We start from the raw sequence: 22,541 nt of genomic DNA on the forward strand, positions 1-22,541 counted from the left end.
GGAAACAGGAAGTGGCAGTGAGAGAGAACTGTGAGGAGTGTGTGGGCAGCTGAGGAATTCCTGTGCGGAGCTGAGGAAAAGTCAAGTCTGCCCTGAGGAGAGGGAGACTTTGTGTGGATAAAGAGTCGCAGTATCCAGCTAAAGATCGGGCACCTCGGGCAGAGAGAGAGAGCTGTGGTGATTTTGGGCCGCATCTGTGTTCATCCATCCGTCCCAGACGGGCAAGCTGCAGCACTAGGAACTGGACTTCACCTGCCTCATGAAGGAGGCCAAGACAAGGGACCCTCCAGCTGTCTAACAAACTGTGAGTGAGCACCGGTGCTGGATTGTGATAGGGAATAGTACAGTCCCTACTGAGATAGTACGTTGTAGAAACGTGTCCCGATAAGCGGGAATCAGGCAGGACATATTAGAAGAGGGTAGCCTGTATCACTGTGCATGTGTTGGCGGGAAAGCCATTTTGTGTACCACATTCCAGTTAGCCTTACTGTAAACTACTGTGAATTGTTAATACTGTTATCCTCCTCCTCCGGCCATTATATCTTACTGTTTAATAAAGCCGGTTTTTGTTTCAGCCTCCTTGTCTGCTGTCCCGTACTTGAAACCTGCATTGCGGTCTCCTATACCTCTGACCGCTACACCCTCACCAATTCACCAAAAATACAAACACATGGAAACCACCCCAACCTATAAGTGGCCTTTGTAGCAAGGAGAACATGGAAGGCCAACACTTGTCAAAAAATAACAAAGTTTGTATTATTGCAAAAGAGACATAGCATGTCTTTTCTGCAATAAAAAAAATCCTGCTTGCAGTTTTACAAAAGTTAGGTGTATCTCTGCCTTAAAATATATACTGAGGGTGAAAAAAAAAAAGCTTGTTTTAATACATTTGAGCAATACAGAAACGTTTCCCACATACCGGTATTCTCTATTTAAAAATGCTGCAAGTACAGAAAAATACCCATTGATCTTTCAAAAATGTTATGTGATCCTAATTTCCTTTGAGAGCTGACAACACCGTGCCTCCGCTGCACTGAAATCCTAAGCAGTGTTGTCAGCCCTATCCAGTTCTCTTCTGTGTACTACAGAAAACCTCTCCTCCTCATCTCCATATTGGAAGAGGGAGGTGTTCTGTAGCCCACAAAAAAGAACAGAGCAGGGCTGACAACTGTGCACAGGATATTAGGTACCCACTGGATGCAAAATAAAAAATCAAAGGAAGCAGAAGAACTCATAGATGAGATGTCAGTACTGGTGTCAGGAAAAGATAAAAGCCAGTGGGTAATTCATACAGATGTTATCTATCCAAATTATATTTCCCTTGACCTTCGGTGTCTTATAGGATTGATAAACTGTAGTTTATTTTAATTTTTTTATTTCTGTATTGCATGTGTTTATAGGGTCAAGATCATATAGTCCATGTAAACTCCATTGGTGTGCCACCTAATACAAACATGGCTGTGGAGTGCATTGTGCAATGACATCATGAGTTTTGACAGCTAACCACTAACCATTGTCAGCTGCATTCCACAATTCACAGCTGTGATCATATTTTTATTAGAGGGCATACAAGCATGAATACAAGAGTGATTGCTTTCATGGCATAGAGGCATTGCAGCATTTTTTGGAGTAAAGCCTAGATTTTATTGCATATTTGGTTTAGCCTGTTGAGGATACCATTGGGGCAACTGCAACCACTGCCACCCACTTAAAAAAGACAACCTTGATCTATTTCAATTTGTGTGTTTTTTTCACATAACCCTCAATAGGATGACATGGCCAGAGCTGTCTTCTCTGTTCTACCTTGTGACTGTTGGGCAGCTGTGCTATACAACCGCGTGTACCTATTATAATAATGGTTTTATATGTTTATATTATCTGTATTGATCCCCCTTGCCCGTATCATTGCTTCATACAATGCCATTGCAAATGAGAGTGTCTTAGACGTAAGTTACAATAGTAAGTAGTGCATGGGCCCACTGTTCTGAAACAAAATCTCATGTGTTCACTATTGGTCTACAAATGTAGTTGGTAGCTTCAATGGACAACATCAAGGCACAGGGGACAGAAGAGGGAGGCCAAGTGCTGACTTGAAGGGATTGATATCTGCATTATAAGGCACAGGGTACTGTGCTTCTGTAGACCTTCGAAGATAACAATGTATATGGGGGCATCTTGGGATGTCTACATTTAATTTCTGTGCTCAGGTTAGTTATTTTTGTTTGAGCACAGTTAAACATTTTCTTTTTTCCAACCTGCAAATCTGGTGTATAGCACATGTAGGGAAATCTCCCCATGATCACTATTGAAACAGCAATATTACCAGCAGAGATAATAGGACAATTAAACATAACTTTCCAACCAATTGATCAGATTATCTGATGTAAATGGTCTCTACGTTTTCAGAGATCATTTGTGCATAATTAATGAACCAGTAATCATCCAAACCTTTGGCATTATTCAATTCTTGCCTAATGTATATACAAATTTGCACTTCTATCATCCCAAACCCAGCCCCTTTCCCCGGGCTTAGTCACCGTTCACTGATCCAGTGAGATATTATGCATTATATTGCCCAGCCACTTGTTCAAAATCTTGGATGCACTCTACAATTCCACTGATCCTGGACCTAGCTGGATAGATTTTTGACAAGCAGATGGGTGATCTAGCCATTGATATTTTGCTGGATTGGGAGAAGGTGATTACAGGAGTAGGAAAGGGGCTGGAGGTGCCCCTAGGGGCAAAGTATTTTTTATTAGAAAAATAATAGTCTATTATGTAGCACGCTATAAAAATATAAGTAAAACTGTAAAAACTTTCCCTTACCCAAACTGGTGACTTTTTTGGTATTTTGGTGATATAGATTTGTGTTTTGCTAAAATAGCTTTCATACAATTGTTGCTTTTTTAATTGAAGGAAAACTATAGTCCTAAATTTTACATATACTGAAGTTCTAGATATCAGTGCCTGGAAAGGTTTAGTGAATAAATTGCTTCCTCTTTTTTGAATAACCCATGAGGGTAGGGGATGTCCTGCTAAATTTAACACAATCTGGTGTGACTGGGGTTCTTGTCCCAATACTTGTGAATACCAGATCTCTATATTATGCTCCCCCCTATGTTGATCAGATCTTGATCTCTATGGCTACAGTCATTCCATATGTGACATTAACACCCTGTCCCAAAAAATGACTCCCACTCTGTATTGACATAAAACAAAAATCTTTATTTGTACTCAGAGTCTTCATTTGGAAATGCAATACCCTAACTACCAAGATCTGAGGTGTGCCTTGGCCTAGCTGGTCAGTACGCCTCAAAGAGGGCATACCCGGAATGTATGAATATGAAAAATGTAAGATGTGTATAGGTATATATGAAAGTTTGGACAACAAGTGGATAAGACTAATTGGATGGGAAAGTCAAGGTTCAGGTCCACATCCCTTATACAACATGTAAAAGAAAAGTTTCCTCACAAAACTGGACTTTGAAGGACCATGATTATTCAAAAAGAATTGGAAATTCTTTTTGAGTGTTCATGGTCCTTCAAAGTCACGTTTTTTGAGGAAACTTTTCTTTTATATATGAAGGTTTGGGGGAAATGGGTGGGAACCCTGAAGATGAGCCGAAGCAGGATCAGACAGAGGAGGAGGGCTATATATCCCCCAGACTCCTCCTACAAATACAGTCTAGCCTCCGGCCAGCCTTCTTACTTGTAATCAGAGTCTTCACTTGGAAATGTGATCCTCAAGCTGCCAAGACCTGAGGTGTGCATTGACCTAGCTGGTCAGTATGTCTAAAAGAGGGCAAAAAGACACGAAAGTAGGTGTGATAAGAAAGCTTGATGAAGGATAGGTAACAATGCGTCTAGTAGAGTAGCGAACACCCGGATGGCTTCAGTATACAAATCCAGTATGTATCAGCTATAACAGGAGGAATTCCAGCGTCCCATGAATTGATGATAAGAAGGGACCCCCTGTTTGGAACATGCAAAACTGCCCAGATCCCAAATAAATGTTTGTAAATGATTTGGATTAAGTCTAATTTCTGAGAAAACACAGACATGAGAACAAACTGCTTGTTGTGGGAGGATATGTGGGGTAAAGGGAGCAAGGGCTGACCCGAGGAGACCCTGCGAAATAATTGCAGAGAAGATCGAACACTTCAAAATGAGCACCAGTTAAGTAGCTCTGTAAAATTCCCACGAAAGCCCTTTTCTTGGTATAGGGACGTTTTTAGAGGTTGAGCTGCAAAAATGGACGAACTGACAGGAGTTTGCAGGGGTCTGAAGTGCTGGACACCTGATAGATATGCTTGATAGAGTTGACGGATAAGGCCAATATGCTGTGGCAATATGCATCGAAAGCCAGAGTCAGGAACCTTAGAAATCTTCCAACCCCCTGATCCACCTTATTAAAATTAGGCTATGGCCAAACCATCCATAACACTGAGCTCCTTGACCAACCGGTCCCCATGGACTGTAACTGCCAGTATTGGGCAAATAACAAAACAAGGGAAGGTACACAGTGACGCCACCACGCTCTACGAGGGGAGGACGGGACGCTTGTTTGTTTGTATGCCGGCCGGCGTGCTTTTACTCTGTCTCAACGCTTGATAGAAAGCTGCTATTTGTAAGTGTGATTCTTCTTTTTTAAATAAATTTGTTTGACGATTTTACGCTATGGAGGCATTTCTTTTTTTCTAAAAACGGTGTTGCTGATGATTTACCCATTGGAGCTCCAGAGATTGGGATTTGGCTATTTCTCCATATTGAGGGTATCTGGATACAGGAGGCTTGATTGGAGCTCTAGTCTTTCTACTTCGATTTAAATATTTCCAAGGCTTTAATTATCCATTCATCTGGTAAGCGCATCACTTATCTGGTGACGGGCACAAGATTTTCCAAGAATTGTGTGTGATCACGGTGGTGATATGTTGAACGCCTGGATTTTCGGATCATCTTAATGGACTTTAGTTATATTAATTTTTAGTTATGTTTATTTTATTAGATATAAGGTCCCTATCTTTTAGAGATTGGTGATACTTTCTTTGTGAACACTATATGTATGGTCATTTATTTTTATTTATTTTTTATTATAGTTATTTATGTCATTTATTTTCTCATCATTTATTTAGCACTATTGGCGCTGCTCTTTTTTATTTTTTATATTTGCATTTGAGTGTCTGTATCTCACTTTGAGCCGCTGCCTATTATTTATTTATTTTTAGTATTATTGTTTATTTTAATCATCCTGCATCCAAGCGCAGTTTACACATTTTTTCCATACCTGATAGATATGCTTGATAGAGTTGACGGATAAGGCCAATATGCTGTGGCAATATGCATCGAAAGCCAGAGTCAGGAACCTTAGAAATCTTCCAACCCCCTGATCCACCTTATTAAAATTAGGCTATGGCCAAACCATCCATAACACTGAGCTCCTTGACCAACTGGTCCCCATGTGACTGTAACTGCCAGTATTGGGCAAATAACAAAAAAAAATTTGCGCACATTAGGGCAAACAAAAATTTCCGGAGGGCCAAAATTAACTGAGTCAGCGGTGACTGAAACACTCCGAGAGCCCTGCTCATGGTTTTGGAATAAACATGGAGATATGATTCCAGACACACAGAAAACTGGTCCCATATGATTCAAGTCGAGTCGCGCTTCTGCTCGTAACCCGACAACCGAGTCGGAGTCCTAAAATGGGAAAGGAGGCTAGACTTCATCCTGTGGAGTAATTCTCATGGCTTGATTCAGCATACCCAAAAGTGATTGAGAGCCCCCTTGGAACAGGCTGGGGATCAGACCAAAGATGAATGGTCTGACGTATCCGACCAGTTCTCCAGGCAACCTCGCAAACAAGAGATTAGAGCCGAGAGTGAAACCCAAAATAATGATGATTTTTGGGACTGGGATGGGAGATACCTACACAGCCCCTATCAAAAAAACATAACATGGCTCAGACATATTGAACCAGAAGGCTTGACAAAACCAGGTGCCGAACGCAACTGCAGGAATGTAGGGCAGGAGATGGGAAACCAAAAGTGACACGGATGCCCTGTGAACCCGAAAATTACGCCAACTGTAACCCTAAAGATGAGCCGACGCGGGATCAGACAGAGGTGAAGGGAGATATAACCCCCAGATACCTCCTACAAATACAGGCTAGCCTCTGGCCAGCCTTCTTACTTGTGAGCAGTCCCTAATATATGAACAAACCCTGTTGTTGCACAGAACTGTAGTTCACTGTTTACTGTTAGTGATGGCCAAACGGTTCGCCCGGCGGTCGTTTTGCAGCAAATTTCGGCTGTTCGCGGTCCGCCTGTTTGGTGGACTATTGGCGCCGTTCGCCCGGCGGACTTCCGTGTTTACTGTGTAAAAGAACTTTGACCTATGATGACACATCCATCATGGGGTACAGGACAGCCAATTGAGACATTATAGCACATGGACACTTGGACATTCCCCCTAACTTATAAATAGACCCGATCCCGCGGCCATTTTACATTCTTTCTTCTGTCACTATAGTGAGAGGTTGCTGTGTGGAGCAGGGAGAGATTGCAGTGACCCAAATCGCTAGCTATTTGGTACACAAAAGTTCTTTTCAGGACTGGTATAGGTGTTAGGTGTAGTTCACAGTTCAGGATATAGGTTTGCTGTGCTACTGATTGTTGCAGCAGCCTGAGTGTCTTTTGTCAGTTTAGAGAAAGGGACAGGACGGTGTGTCTGCTGTAGGGACAGTCAGTTTAGTCATTAGCTGTTACTATCAGGTCCACAAAAGTGCTATTCCAGTTATTGTTCCAGTAGCCCCTGTTTTGTTAGTTTATATAGGGACAGGCAGGAAGCAGTGTGTGAGGCAGTGAGGGTCAGTTTAATCAGTAGCTGTTACTATATTAGGTCCATAAAGGTTCTTTTCAGGACTGGTATCAGTGGTATGGTAATAGGCTTGTGCACGTATAATATTCTTTCTTCCAAATATAGAAAGAATATTATACTTGACTGCTGCCCTTCTGCTGCAGTCTGCTAATCACTCACACACAACCTACTTGTTCCACAAAGGTCCTTATAAGGACTGGTAACTTGGTCTGTCTAGGGTGCTACAGTACATAGGGTTGAGTGAGGTACAGTCTGCCATTCTATAAGGACTGGTATAGGTCCACAATACATAGGGTTGAGGTGCACTACTGCTGACCGCTGCCCTATACTGCAGCAGTCCTTCATCGGTATAGGGACTGACGTGCAGTCTGCTAATCACTCACACACAACCTACTTGTTCCACAAAGGTCCTTATAAGGACTGGTAAGGTATAGGGTACTACAGTACATAGGGTTGAGTGAGGTACAGTCTGCTATTCTATAAGGACTGGTATAGGTCCACAATACATAGGGTTGAGGTGCACTACTGCTGACCGCTGCCCTATACTGCAGCAGTCCTTCATCGGTATAGGGACTGACGTACAGTCTGCTAATCAGTCACACACAACCTACTTGTTCCACAAAGGTCCTTATAAGGACTGGTAAGGTATAGGGTACTACAGTACATAGGGTTGAGTGAGGTACAGTCTGCTATTCTATAAGGACTGGTATAGGTCCACAATACATAGGGTTGAGGTGCACTACTGCTGACCGCTGCCCTATACTGCAGCAGTCCTTCATCGGTATAGGGACTGAGAGTTTTGTCACAGGGTCATTTAAAAAATGACAGGTGGAGGAAGAGGTAGGCCCTTCCACAGGGGTGGTAGGGGTAGGGCAGGAGCAACAGGCTTGAGCCAAAGTGGGAAGTTGCAGAAGGTGCGTTCAATTACTTTAAAGGACGCACCAGACTTGGTTGAGTGGCTCACTCAGCCTTACTCTTCTTCACCCTCCTCATCCTCTCGATCTGCACCCTCTTCTTCACTCTCTGCTATGTGCACCCCCAAAGACACTACCACCAACAACACCACCACCACATACCTTCCACTTGAGTCACAGGAATTATTTTCCGATCCATATCAAGACATTTTTGATGCGCAGCCACTCTTGGTATTGGATCAGGAAGAGGAGGTAGCAACAACCGCTACTCAGCAGTCTGACGACAGTACCCAGATCAGCCCAAGGAGGAGGTTGGTCCCCGGTGTTGCTGCCTACTCCGAGATCTCTACTTATAGCGGTGGGGAAGGTGACGTCGACGTCGACGATGACGTGTCTAGTAATGTCACGTGGGTGCCCACAAGAGAGGAAGAGGAGGGGAGTTCAGAGGGAGATATGGACCAGCAGATAGGGAGGAGAAGCAGGAATAACTTACATTGCACAGGAGGGACAAAGCAGACTGCAAATGTATCAGGAGCGAGTCATCGACCATGTACGGTCATATCTGGCGCTCCCAGGACACCGGCACATGGCTCCGCAGTGTGGGCTTTTTTTTAACGTGTCCGCTGCTGACAATAGCGTTGCCATCTGCAATCTTTGCAGTCAACACATTAGTTGCGGTAAGCCCAACACTCACCTAGGGACGACCGCCTTAAGAAGGCACATGAGCAGCCATCACCGAGCCGAGTGGGAGCAACGGAACACACAAAGCCACACTCCAGGCTCTCACCGTCCAGCCTCGTCTTCTACTTCTCCTCTCTCCTCACAATTGTCCTCCACTCCACCTACCATCACGCCAAGCTCACGTTTTTCTGCAAAAAGGCAGGCTTCCGTGGGCCTAATGTTCGAGCGTAAAAAAATGATGACACCGGATAACCCTCTTGCCCAACGGTTGACGGCTGGCTTGTCAGAACTCATAGCCCACCAACTACTGCCATATAAACTGGTGGACTCGGAGGCCTTTCGCAAATTTGTGGCCATTGGAACACCACAATGGAAGGTCCCAGGAAGGAAGTATTTCTCAGAGAAGGGCATCCCAGAGCTATATGGCCATGTTCAGCGGCAAGTGAATGTATCTCTGGCACACAGTGTCGGTGCCAAGATACATCTGACTACAGACACGTGGTCTAGCAAACACGGGCAGGGAAGGTATATCACTTTTACTGCCCACTGGGTGAACCTTCTGACGGCCATCAAGCATGTAACCCGTAGCACCCGTGTAGATTTGGTTTTACCGCCACGGATTGCATGCAGGCCTGACTCTTCTTCTCCTCCTCCTCCTACTCCATCCTCCTCCCCTGACTCCTCCTTTTCCGCTGCTAGCGTCTCTTCCGCTGAGCCGCCCAAGCTCCCCAGAACCTATTCGACATGCCAGGTGAGACGTTGCCATGCCGTGCTGCGTCTGTTGTGCCTGGAAGCCAAGAGCCACACTGGCCCGGCACTCCTTTCAGCTTTGCGTTCACAGGCAGATCAGTGGCTAACACCGCTCAATTTGACAGTTGGTAAAGTGGTGTGTGACAACGGTGCCAATCTGCTTAGCGCATTGAAACAGGGCAAAATCACGCACGTGCCATGCATGGCACACGTCTTAAACTTGGTCGTGCAGCGATTCCTTGTCAAATACCCTGGGGTCCAGGACATCTTGCGGCAGGCAAGGAAAATCTCGGCCCATTTCAGAAGATCTTACACGGCCATGGCTCGCCTTGCTGACATTCAGCGGCGACACAATCTGCCGGTCAGACGTCTTATTTGCGATTGCCCGACGCGATGGAACTCAACCTTCTATATGCTTGATAGGCTGCTCCAGCAGAAACGTGCAGTTAACGTCTACCTGTATGAACTCTGCGGCAGAACAGGTTCTGGGGAGCTGGGTTTTTTTCACCGCGCCAGTGGCTGCTCATGCGCGATGCATGCAGACTAATGCGCCCATTTGAGGAGATCACCAAACTGGTCAGTCGCAGCCATGGCGCCATCAGTGACATGGTACCTTATGCCTTCTTTATGGAGCATGCATTGCGTCGTGTCATTGATCAAGCTGTGGAGGAGTAGGAGCGGGAAGATGAGGAAGTCACAATGCTGGATGAATTCCCAGGGGGGCTACTCTATCTGAGACAAGTGAACAACAGGAGTCTGAAGAGGAGTCAGAGGAGGATGGTGCCGGGGCGGATGAGGAGGAGCAAGAAGAGCATGCTTTAAACCTTTCTGGGATCCCTGTTGTGCGTGGATGGGGAGAGGAGAATGAAGAGGACGACATTATCCTGGATGATGAGCAGGAGCCAGGCCACCACACCGCTTCCACTTTAGTGCAAATGGGGGCCTTCATGCTCCAGTGTTTTAATAGGGACCCCCGTATAAAAAGCATAAGGGTCAAGGACCAGTACTGGGTGGCAACGTACTTAGACCCCCGGTACAAACACAAAATGGCGGAAATGTTACCGCCGTCACAGAGGGCTGGCAGAATGGAGCACTTCCAGGCCTTGCTTCGAGAAATGCTGCATTCTGCCTTTGCGTGCGCTGGCAGAGGAGCAATTCCCACTCCCAGAGAAGGAATTGCGGGTACCAATCCAACAGCGCCTGCAAGAAGAGGCCGGTTTGAAGATGTGTTGGTGACTTCGGATATGAGGTCATTCTTTCAGCCGACCCATTGACAGGTGTCATCCGGATCCAGCATCAGGGAACGCCTAGACCGTCAGGTGTCCGACTACATCGGGTTAACGACCGATGTGGACGCTCTAAAGAGTAATGAACCCCTGGACTACTGGGTGAGACCTTCTTTCTTCATTTGGCTCACTTCCTTGTCCAAAAAAAGCACACCGTACTATATGCCCGTACCCTCCTCTTTGAAGAGGTTGAGTGGTGTCATATTTCTACTGGGGCTGCTTATTATGAGGGGCTCCCACCATCCCTGTGCTGTGCTGACATCCTCCTGGGGCTGTACCTCTGCTGTGCATATTATGAGGGGCTCCCACCATCCCTGTGCTATGCTGACATCCTCCTGGGGCTGCTTATTATGAGGGGCTCCCACCATCCCTGTGCTCTGCTGACATCCTCCTGGGGCTGCTTATTATGAGGGGCTCCCACCATCCATGTGCTATGCTGACATCCTCCTGGGGCTGCTTATTATGAGGGGCTCCCACCATCCCTGTGCTATGCTCATTATGAGGGGCTCCCACCATCCCTGTGCTATGCTCATTATGAGGGGCTCCCACCATCCCTGTGCTATGCTCATTACGAGGGGCTCCCACCATCCCTGTGCTATGCTGACTTCCTCCTGGGGCTGCTTACGGTGCAGGTGTCAGTGCTGTATATCACGGTGCTGATGTCAGTATTCTCTATCACGGTGCTGCTGTCAGTGCTGTATATCACGGTGCTGGTGTTAGTGCTTTATGTCACGGTGCTGCTGTCAGTGCTGTATGTCACGGTGCTGGTGTTAGTGCTTTATGTCACGCTGCTGATGTCAGTGCTGTCTATCATGGTGCTGTTGTCAGATGACTCTATCACGGTGCAGGTGTCATTGCTGTATGTCACGCTGCTGATGTCAGTGCTCTCTATCGTGGTGCTGCTGTCAGTGCTGTATATCACGGTGCTGGTGTTAGTGCTTTATGTCACGCTGCTGATGTCAGTGCTCTCTATCACGGTGCTGTTGTCAGATGACTCTATCACAGTGCAGGTGTCATTGCTGTATGTCACACTGCTGGTGATCATCTCCTGCACCCTCTTTGCCTACCCTGACCTTCCCTCTCCTCCATTGCCTTCATGCGCTCCACAGTCCTGAATTGTCACAACAATTTCCCATATAAAAAAAAGAATGCTTGTAGTTGTCGATCCCAGATTCACCTCATACATGTGTTATGTCATTGGCCATGTGGTGGGACTATGTTTGCACAGCTAGTAATTATTTTGTGGCTGCAAATTTGACCTGTAAGTTTGCGAAGTTCGCCTCCCATTGAAGTCAATGGGGCCCGCCGCGAACGTTCCGGTTCGCGAACTATCAGCCGCGTTCGCGGTCCACGTTCGCGAAACGTCCTGTCGGAAGTTTGTCCATCACTATTTACTGTCTGTGTTTCAGGTTTTTATATGTACAGTATCTTTCCACTAAAAAGAAAAATCACCAGTATACTTTATGTAGAGATAATGCTGTTTGTGCCTATCAATCCTGGTCTTTTACAATATCAGCTGACTTGCACAATACCTGCTTACCTTGATTTACCTTACACTAATCTGCATTTGTGACTTAACATTTGTTTTCCTCTCCCAATTCTTGTATTCCTTTGATCTTTTTTTTCTTTCAGTTACTTGGTCGTATAGGCACAGCGGAAGAGTGTGCAAAAGCTGTACTTTACCTGGCAGCAGAAGCCACATTCTGCACCGGAATTGATCTTCTCCTTACCGGTGGAGCTGAACTGAATTACGGCAGTAAGAATCAACAGAAGACCCAAAACAGCATTTAGAACTAAGTGTCCATGGGACAACTGATGTATGAAAACCAAAGGCCAGGAAAATAGGGTGTGACCTATAGCATCCAATCATATTCTCGTTGTACATTTTTTTTTGGAAAGTTTACAAAATGAAAGCAAACATGTAGCTGGTTGCACTGTCACTGTTACATTATTTCCAGTTTTGGGAGCGTTTTTTCTGAATATATCACAAATTGCCGTCCACTGTAATCTGTGTATGCCTCCTATCTAATGCTAGTTTGTGTCAGAATGTAGACAATAGCAGGTATGCATGGTATAATCAAATTTAATGGAAGTGGCCCTATAGTAGTTCCAGTTCACTGAGCTGGTGTTCTGCCATATAGCGTCCGGCCATTGGATAGTGTCCACCCCGAACTGCGCAGGCACAGCGCTTGCGCAGTACAGAGCAGAAGGAGATTCGGAAAGATGAACGGTGCCTGCGCCGTGAGTCGAGGTGCAAGCCCCACCATCCAAGTGGACATAGGGCTTGCTTCGCTCACCACGCTTTGGGCAGGGCCTCGCTGTGCTCGGCTGTTTTTATTCTAACTCTATGTCCACTTGGATGGTGGGGCTAGAACCTGGACTCACGGCGCAGGCGCCGTTCATCTTCGGCTATTTTCGGAATCTGTGTGTCCTGTATACTGCGCATGCGCAGTACACAGCGGACACTATCTGATGGGGGACACTATGTGATAGTACACCGGCTTTGACTGATTAAGTAGTGAAGGCAAAGGACAATCTTTGTGTTACGATACTAATGAGGAAGCACAACCTCCATATATTGTGAGCCAATATAGCTAACCAATTTGCAGAATTATACATAAAAACAAGTTTTATTAAACACTGGCACCACTTGATAATTGCTTGAAGCTTGTGGTATTATCACATTAAAAAAATATACTGTTACTTTTTTTATTTTTGTTTAATAATTACAATTTCAACATGAAAAAGGGAATAAATATTTTATAAAATGTTACATAGATTTTTATTTACTTTTTTTTTGTAAAATTCCATTGTATCCTTTGTGCAGTCTCTGGTTCAGGTATCTTCTTTCATGCCAGAACACATGATCTCGTTTAATCTGAATAAATTGCTTACTTCTTTTTAAGGGTGCATGCTCCAAAACGCTGACAATGCAGCTTGACTTGCTAGACATGTATTTTCAGGCTGGGTAGCTCAGCAATAGCTTATCTCTGATGTGCTGAACCCTCCTCTCCAAAGCTTTCCAATTCATGGTAGCACCCTCTTGTTGTGAGGCTTCAGATACTTACTGTTTTATACGTTGCCTGCACTATCAACCTGGGCCTATATGCACATATGAGTTCATCCATATATTGCTGTAAAGCAGGGGTCCACAAACCTTTCAAACAATGGACCAGTTTATTGTCCTTCAGATTTTAGAAGGGCCGGATTGTGGCCAGCGTGGGCAGAAAATGTCCCGGACCCAGCATCAGTGAGAATAAATATGGCCTCACGGTTCATGGTCAGTATAAGGAGGAGTATTGCCCCTAATAGTATGAGGAATAGTATCCCATCATTGGTATCAGTGGAAGAAATAGTGCCTCCTTGTTGGGGTCAGTGGGAGGAATAGTACCCCAAGGGCTAGATAAAGGCTAGCAAAGGGCCGCAGTTTGGAGACCAATGCTGTAAAGGATACTGACTGATTGTTCCTCTTTTACTTCTATATGTAATGCTATTGGTTGGTTTGTTTAGTTTACTAAAGCACACCGGTTACTTATCTTTTTCCCCATTTCAGATGTTTTACTGCTTGTTTTTTTTCAGTGCTGTTGCACTGAACTGCTGTATACTTTTATAAAAAATCAATAAAAATATACCTTGTGAAAGGTGCAGGCTCCAGGGCTGTCATTCTAAACCTGTATACACTACCTAATCACTTACTGGTGTGGAATAAGTATGTGCACTGGCCGATTAGACCTTTAGTGGCTGTGGACTTGTTCCGGGTCACTGGCTTAGCTTTGACAGATTAAGTAGTGAAGGAAGGATTAAATGACAGCTATGAAACCTGAATCGCTTAAAAACAAAAAAAGTCAGCATTGCAGCTTCATTGTTTTAGCTCTAACAGGTTCTATTTAAGAAAGTAATACAAAGCAGGCAGCATATGTTTTGTTTTACAGCAGCCCTAGAATGAAACTGTGTTCCAGGGGAACGTATCGGTAAAACTTAGGGTGAAGTACTATGTGCTAAAACAGGTTTATCTATTTAATAGCTTAAAGTGATACTAAAGAATCGTTTTTTTTTTTTTTTTTTTTTTTTTTTTTAGTTTTTTTTAAATAACATACATGTCATACTTACCTCCACTGTGCAGCTCATTTTGCACAGAGTGCCCCCGAACATCCATTTCTGGGGTCCCTCAGCGACTCTTGTGGCTCCTCTCCGCATTCCTGAGTCCAGCATTTGGAGTCCTTAGAGGCCGATTGCAGGAATCGGTCCTGCAACGGCGCCTGAGTCATTGGATTTGATTGACAGTGGCAGGAGCCAATGGCTGCTTTGCTATAAATCTGCATAGGATGCGTTAAGGTGAAAAAACACGAGCCTCTACAACCCCTTTAAAGAGGAGGGCCGAAAAAATTTGAAAAAATACATTTAAAAGTCAGCAGCTGCAAACACTGTAGCTGCTGACTTTTAATAAGTAGACTTACCTGTCCAGGGCGCCCGCGATGTCGGCCGCCCGAGGCTGACCCGTCCCTCGGCCTCGGGTTCCGGCCCCGCCATTTTGGGTAAGGGAAACAGGCAGTGCCCGTTTCCTACTGCGCATTTGTGAGTCGCGCAGCGCTTTGTGAATGGGACACGCTGTGTTCTGGGACACACAGTTCCCAGAACACAGCGCAACCCATTACCCAGAAGACGCCGCACGGAGGAGAGAAGAAAGAAGATCTCTGCGGAGGAGGCAGAGGCAGATTAGGATGATGTGCCTAGCAACAGGCATTTCTGGTAAGTAAAAAAAAATAAATTTTTTTCATTTTTTTTAATGATTTTTTTCAAATTTTTAATGTATTCTCTTTTTTCAGGGTGGCCCTCCACTTTAAACTGTAAATACATTTTGTTAAAACACACTTTTGGATATTGCAGGTAATGTTATATATGTACTGTATAATCTAAAGTTCATACATTTTTCCTACCTATTGTATATGATTTGCAGCAAGATTTGACCCCTGTGATCACAGGTGTCTGAGTTGACAGCAGATCATTTTGAACTCCCAAATTTTACTAATCCTTTATTGTGTCTAGTGGGGGTTATTGAGGACAAGAAAATGAACAATGCCATCAAAAAATGTATTGATTACTCTTTTTCTATGCAGGGAGCTTGCTACAATGGATATGCACAGGACCTATTAGTATATTTGGGCATGAAAACAATTGTTATTGCTGCTATTCCATTATACACTACAGTGCATCTGGAAAGTATTCACAGTGCTTCACTTTTTCCACAACTCACAAATTTTACCAGGCACTGAGAGAAGTCACAAGACTGCGATATACTGCTGATGAGAAAACGTATTTAGCAGTTTATATATACTAAAATAATTGCATTTGCGTGTTATGTGTACTGTGAGAGAGCAAATATAGTGAATACAGGGTCCTGGGTTTAGTAACACTTGAATCTTTTAAACTGCAGCATTTTTTTAAATGAAGCACATTTATACAGTGCATCCAGAACGTTTTCACAGTGCTTCACTTTTTCCACATTTTGTTATGTTACAGCCTTATTCCCAAATGGATTAAATTTATTATTTTCTTCAAATTCTACAAAAAAACACCCCATAATGACAATGTGAAAGACGTTTGTTTTAAATGTTTGCAAAAATTTTTTATTAAAAATAAAAAAATGAAAAAATGACATGTGCATAAATTCCCTTTCACACTGAGGGCGCTATATTGTTAAAAATAGCGCCTGCAATCCGCCCTCAAACAGCTGCTCCATTGTCTCCAGTGTGAAAGCCTGAGGGAGGTGCTCTGGCAGGGCCTCAGGAACAGTCCTGCCAGCAGCTTCTTTGGAGCAGTGAAGGAGCGATGTGTTTACAGCTCCTCCACCGCTGCTCCCCATTGACATCAATGGGGCAGCGTGGCTATACCGCGGGAAAACTGCACTATTGCAGCACATTGCTGGTGGTTTTAACCCTTTGAGCTGCAAATCCAAAGGTTAAAACGCAGCTAAAAACAGAGGCATTTTGCCGCCAGCGCTATGGGCCAACGCAGTGTGAAGGGGGTCTAAGTATTCACAGCCTTTCCCATGACACTCAAAATTGAGCTCAGGTGTATCCTGTTTCTACTGATCATCCTTGAGATATTTCTGCAACTTGATTGGAATCCACCTGTGGTAAATTCAGTTGACTGGACATGATTTGGAAAGGCACACCTGTCTATATAAGGTCCCACAGTTAACAGTGCATGCCAGAGCACATACCAAGCCATGAAGTCTAAAGCCCCATACACACTATCAGATTGTCTGCAGACTTTTGTCTTCAGATTTACCAAAACCATATAATATGAGGTCAAACCTCAAGAGTTTCAATGTGTATGCAATCAGGCAGGCCCTTCCACTACATGGTTTTGGTAAATCTGAAGACAAAAGTCTGCAGACAATCTGATAGTGTGTATGGGGCTTAAGGAACACAGTGGCCTCCATCATCCATAAATGGAAGAAGTTTGGAATGACCCGGACTCTTCCTAGAGCAGACCATCCGGCCAAACTGAGCGATCGGGGAAGAAGGGCCATAGTCAGGGAGGTGACCAAGAACCTGATGATTATTCTGACAGAGCTCCAGCATTTCTTTGTGGAGAGAGGAGAACTTTCCAGAACAACCATCTCTGCAGCACTCCACCAATTAGGCATGTATGGTAGAGTGGCCAGATGGGAGCCACTTCTTAGTAAAGAGCACATGACAGCCCAGCTGGAGTTTTCCAAAAGGTACCTGAAGGACTCTCAGACCATGAGAAACAAAATTCTACAGTCTGATGAAACAAAGATTGAACTCTTTGGCCTGAATGGCAGGCAAGCATCATGTCTGGAGGAAACCAGGCACTGCTTACCACCTGGTCAATACCATCCCTACAGTGAAGCATGATGTGGGGGCGGTTTTCAGCGGCAGGAACTGGTAGACTAGTCAGGCTCGAGGGAAAGATGAATGCAGCAATGTACAGAGACATCCTTGATGAAGACAATGCTCTGCACCTCAGACTGGGGCGAAGATTCTTCTTTAACAGGACAACGACCCTAAGCACACAAACAAGATAGCAAAGGAGTGACTATGGCACATCTCTGTAAATGTTGTCGCCTAGCCAGAGCCCAGACCTGAACCTAATTGAACATCTCTGGAGAGATCTCAAAATGGCTGTGCACAGATGCTCCCGATCCAGCCTGATAGAGCTTAAGAGGTCCAGCAAAGAAGAATGGCAGAAAAAGCCTAAAATAAGTGTGCCAAGCTTGTAGTAGCATTCTCAAAGACTTGAGGCTGTAATTGGTGCCAAAGGTGCTTCAACAAAGTATTGAGCAAAGGCTGTGAATACTTATGTACATATTTTTTTTATTTTAAATAAATTTGCAAACATTTAAAACAAACTTCTTTCACATTCTAATTATTTCATATTGTTTGTAGAATTTTGAGGAAAATTATGAATTTAATTCATTTTGGAATAAGGCTGTAACATAACAAAATGCCGGAAAAAGTGAAGCACTGTGAATACCTTCCGTATGCACTGTATATACTGTATATTTTTTAGTTTTAGAGTGGAGAGGGATTAGAACACCTCTCAGTTTGTATTGTTGTCCGTGCCCCAGATGGGAGATATACCCTCTCTATTTGTCCTGTTTACCATTATCATTGAAAGTAAAAGAAAAAGAAAATCCCCAAATTACAGGCTGACCCCAGAAAAGTAATTGAGGGGAAATCTTCCAATGGGGATATTAGTTCTGGTAACCTGGCGGTCCCCAAGAAATTCCCATAATTTGCAGGGATTTCCTCTCACTTCCTGTTTGGCTACTGGACAGGAAGTGAAGGGAAATCTCCCCAATGGGACTCATATGGCAAAAAACAGAAAATTTATGTCAAAATACTTACCGTAATTTTCCTTTCCTGATGGACTCCATGGCAGCCAACGTGTGGGTTTAGTCCCGCCTCCATTACCCTATAGGACGATAGTCCCATAAATCTTTGCTCCCTGCCAGAGGCCGTGTTCGGTAACTATCCTACTCCATCCATTTGGGAGGGAACTCCTGCTGCCATGGAGTCCATCAGGAAAGGAAAATGACGGCAAGTATTTTGACAGAAATTTTTAGTTTTCCTGACAGACTCCATGGCAGCCAATGTGTGGGAAATAACTCGCCAAAACACACCCGGGTGGGCAAAATGCTGAATAAACAAAGATTTATTTGACACCGTCAATAGACAAAACTTTAACACCAAAGTCAACTGAGGATAGAGCCGCCGGCTCAACACAATAATGAGACATAAAGGTGTGTATTGAAGACCAGGAAGTCGCCCTGCATATAACGTCAGGAGCCACATGGCGAGAGGCCGCCCACGAGGTAGAAAGACTTCTGGTTGAGTGCACCATTACTGCCTGAGGGGGAGCCAAGCCCTTTTCTCTGTATGCCCACTGGATTGCTTGAACTATCCATGCCGCAATTGATCTGACTGATGCCCTGGTGCCCTTGTTCTTCCCACAGAACCGAACGAACAGGAAATCCGACTGACGGAATGGAGCTGTAGCTTCCAAGTATAGCTTTAATGAGTGACCAACATCAAGCGGATGAACCTCCGAGGAACCCGAGGACCTGAATGTGGGCAGAGAGATTTCCTGATTGTCTTGAAAAACCGAGGTGACCTTAGGGTTTGACCCCAACATTGGAACTAGTACCACTCTGTCCGGGAAAAATGTTAGAAAGGGTTCTTTGACTCCTAGAACCTGGATCTCTGATACCCCCTTTGCCGAGGTGACCGCCACCAGAAAGGCAGTTTTCAAGGTGAGTTCTCTGATGGAAAGAGACTTATTAAAATGAGAAAAAAAGTCCAGAACTAATGATAGGTCCCATTTAGGGAACCTGGGTTTCCTCTGGGATCTCAGTCTCACCGCGCCCTTGAAGAACTGTTGGATAAGGGCATGCTTGGCCCACGAAACCCCTGTAAATGCGGAGATAGCAGAAACTTGAACAGGAAGGGAACTAACTGACAAGGGCAAGTCCAAGCCTAATTGCAGAAAACCCAAGACGTCTTGAACTGCAGGTGATGCATAGGAATTAGTTCTGGAGGACATATAGGATACAAACTTAGCCCAGATGCATTCATATACTTTATTAGTGCTTCGTCTCCTTGCACTTGAGAGTAGGAATGGCCTCCTTAGGACACCCTAGTGCTTCCAGCCTTCCCCTCTCAAGAACCAGGCCCTCAACTGTAGGTGAGCTGGACATGGATGGAGAATCGAGCCCTAGGAGAGCAGATCCCGTCTGGATGGGAGAGGAACCGGGTCCCGGAAGCTGAGGAAAGATAGGAGAGGAAACCAAGGCCTGTTGGGCCAATGCGGAATTATTGCTAATACCTCCACTTCTTCCCATCTGAGTCTCCTCAGAAACTGAAAAACAATTGGAATTGGAGGGAAGGCGTATGCCTTGTGGAACCACCACTGCTCTGTTAGGGCATCTATCCCGTAGGCTTGCGGATCCTTGAACTTCGAATAGAACTTTGTTAGCTTCCTGTTGTAATGGGAGGCGAAGAGATCCACTGCTGGAGAAATCCCCAGGGTTAGAACCCACTGAAAGAAATCTTCGTGAAGGGCCCACTCGTTGTTGTCCAAGTAGACTCGTGAGAGAAAGTCCGCTTGGACATTGAGAACTCCAGGCACATAGGCTGCCGTTAAGTTGGCCAGATTCTTCTGGGCCCAACACATGATTGGATCTACTTCCCGCAGCAGAGACTTCTGGTGCCCCCTTGCTTCCTTATGTAGGCTACCGCAGTCGTATTGTCCAGCCTGAGGACTACGGATGTTCCCACTATCAGATGCAGGAAAGCCAACAACGCTAGGAAGGCTGCACGTAATTCTAGAACATTTGACACAGAGGGAAAGTCCCAAATGCCCTGGGCCACTTCTGACAGACAATGCGCCCCCCAACCCTTGTTGCTGGCATCTGACGTCACTGTGATCCATTTGATTGGAAGAAGGGAGTGGCAATTCAGCAGGTTCTCCTGACGAAGCCACCAGAGGAGGGAACCTCTCATGGTCTGAGTGATATCAATGGACTGGACTTTCTCTCCCGACCATTGGCGAAGGAAACCCATCTGAAAGGGGTGCATCCTCCATTGTGCCCACTTCACCATCGGTATGGTGGACACCATGGTGCCTATGATCTTTAGGCAATGAAGAGCACTGAGATGAGAAGAAAGAGCCAGGCGAATCCTGTCCCGCATTACTGCAACCTTCTCCTCGGGCAGAGAGATTGTACCTCTTGCCGTGTCGAAAAGAGCTCCAAGGAACACGAGAGACTGCGCAGGAACTAACTGGCTTTTCTCCAAATTCAGGAGCCACCCGAATTCCTTGAGGGTTGCAATGACCTGATCCCTGTGTTCCAAGAGACAATCTCTGTCCTGAGCCAGAAGAAGCAAATCGTCCAGGTAATGATGAATTCGGATTTTCCCGATTCTTAATAATGCCACAACTGCTAGCAGGACCTTCGAGAATGTACGAGGAGAAGTTGACACCGAAGGGAAGGCATGTAAACTGCAAATGAAGCTGGCCTATGGAGAAACAAAGAAATTGTTGGAACTCTGTTGCCACCGGGACGTGGAAATAGGCGTCTTTGAGATCTATTGAGACAAGCCAGTCCCCTGGCTGCACTGACTGTTGGATCGTGGACAGAGTTTCTTGAACTTCTCCTTTCTTATGAAGCGATTTAGATGCGTCAAGTCTATTACAGGTCTCCATGCACCGTTCTTCTTCTGGACCAAGAAAAGAGGGGAATACATTCCCATGCCGCGTTGGATGTTTGGAATGGGAATAGCGGTGCCTTGATCCAACAAAGATTTTATGTAGGCTAACAGAATTTGCCTTTTTTCTTCTGACCTTGGAATGGATGTGGGGATTTGAGTTTGGGGACACTGCTGAACGTCCAAGTGTGCCCAAAAGAGACCATCCTGACGGTCTAAAAATCCTGGATCGAGGCTGCCCAGACGTGCCGAAAGTGGAACAAACGAGCTCCTACCCCGACCGTATGGGCGGGCCCGATCTCAAAAGGACTTGGTAGGCTCCTTTTCCCCCATCGAACTGCCCTTTGCAGATTTTTTTGTAGATGTCTGTCTGGACCTCCAAGATCTGGAGAATTCCCATCCAGGCCTGTAACTGCGTGCCTCCCTGGCACGGTCTTGACCCTGCTTTCTTGGAAACAATCTCCTTTGACTCTGCAGACGCCTATCCTGGGGGAGAAACCCCGACTTACCCCCAGTGGCCTGAGTTATAGCACTATCCAGCTTATTGCCGAAAAGGGAAGAACCATCAAAGGGAATACGGCACCAAACCTGCTTAGAAGCGGGATCAACTAGCCAAGGACGGAGCCACAGGGCACGCTTGGCAGTTACAGAGGAGAGCATAACTCGAGCCACCAGCTGGATAATGTCAATCGAGGCCCCCCCAAGAAAGCCGAAGCCAGCCTCAGTTCTTGAATGGGAGAACCCTTGCCAAGGTCTTCTGAGACGTTTCTAAGTGTCTCATCAACACTATCAGACCAAACTTCCATTGCTCTAGATAGAGCCGCTAAGGCCAGAGCTGATTTACAGGCCATGCCAGCCGTAAGGTAGATCCTCTTCAGGTCACAATCAATTCTCCTATCCAGAGCATCCTTAAAAAGAGACTGTATCCTCTAGAGGAAGGGTCACGTGTCTGACCAGTCTCATTATTGCTGCGTCTACCAGAGGGGAAGACTCCAAATGTTTAACTTCTTCCTCCTTGAAAAGGTAAAGCCTCTGAATCTTGGATAGAAGAGAATTCTTTTTCTCTACTTTGCTCCACTCATCCGAGATCACTTCCCCCAACTCTGAGAGGAAAGGAAAGCTAATACGCTCCTTCTTTAGTTTTTTTAAAAACGTTCTTTGCTTCGCCGGAGCCACTACCGGCTCTTCCCAGTTCAGCGTTTCCTTGATGGCTTTGACCAAAGGAGGGAGCAAGGAAAAGTCAAAACCAGAACCAGTCTCTTCTTCCTCAGATTCACCATCTGAGAGGACAGCAGACG

The 22,541-nt window shown here is 45.2% G+C and overlaps 1 protein-coding gene across 1 annotated transcript in view; it reads left to right on the forward strand.

Annotated features, from left to right (window-relative positions):
• HSD17B14 (hydroxysteroid 17-beta dehydrogenase 14) overlaps positions 1-13,280 on the forward strand; it is an 89,530-nt gene extending 76,250 nt beyond the window's left edge. The window contains exon 9 of the mRNA XM_077457457.1: positions 12,140-13,280. Coding sequence (XP_077313583.1) covers positions 12,140-12,298 — 159 coding nt within the window. The 3' untranslated portion in view covers positions 12,299-13,280. The remainder of the gene's footprint in view (positions 1-12,139) is intronic.
• The last annotated feature ends 9,261 nt before the right edge of the window (positions 13,281-22,541 follow it).

The sequence above is a fragment of the Lithobates pipiens genome, unplaced genomic scaffold, assembly GCF_037356315.1.
Source record: "Lithobates pipiens isolate NorthernLeopardFrog02 unplaced genomic scaffold, aLitPip1_a1.2 Scaffold_27, whole genome shotgun sequence".
NCBI classification, from domain to species: Eukaryota; Metazoa; Chordata; class Amphibia; order Anura; family Ranidae; genus Lithobates; species Lithobates pipiens.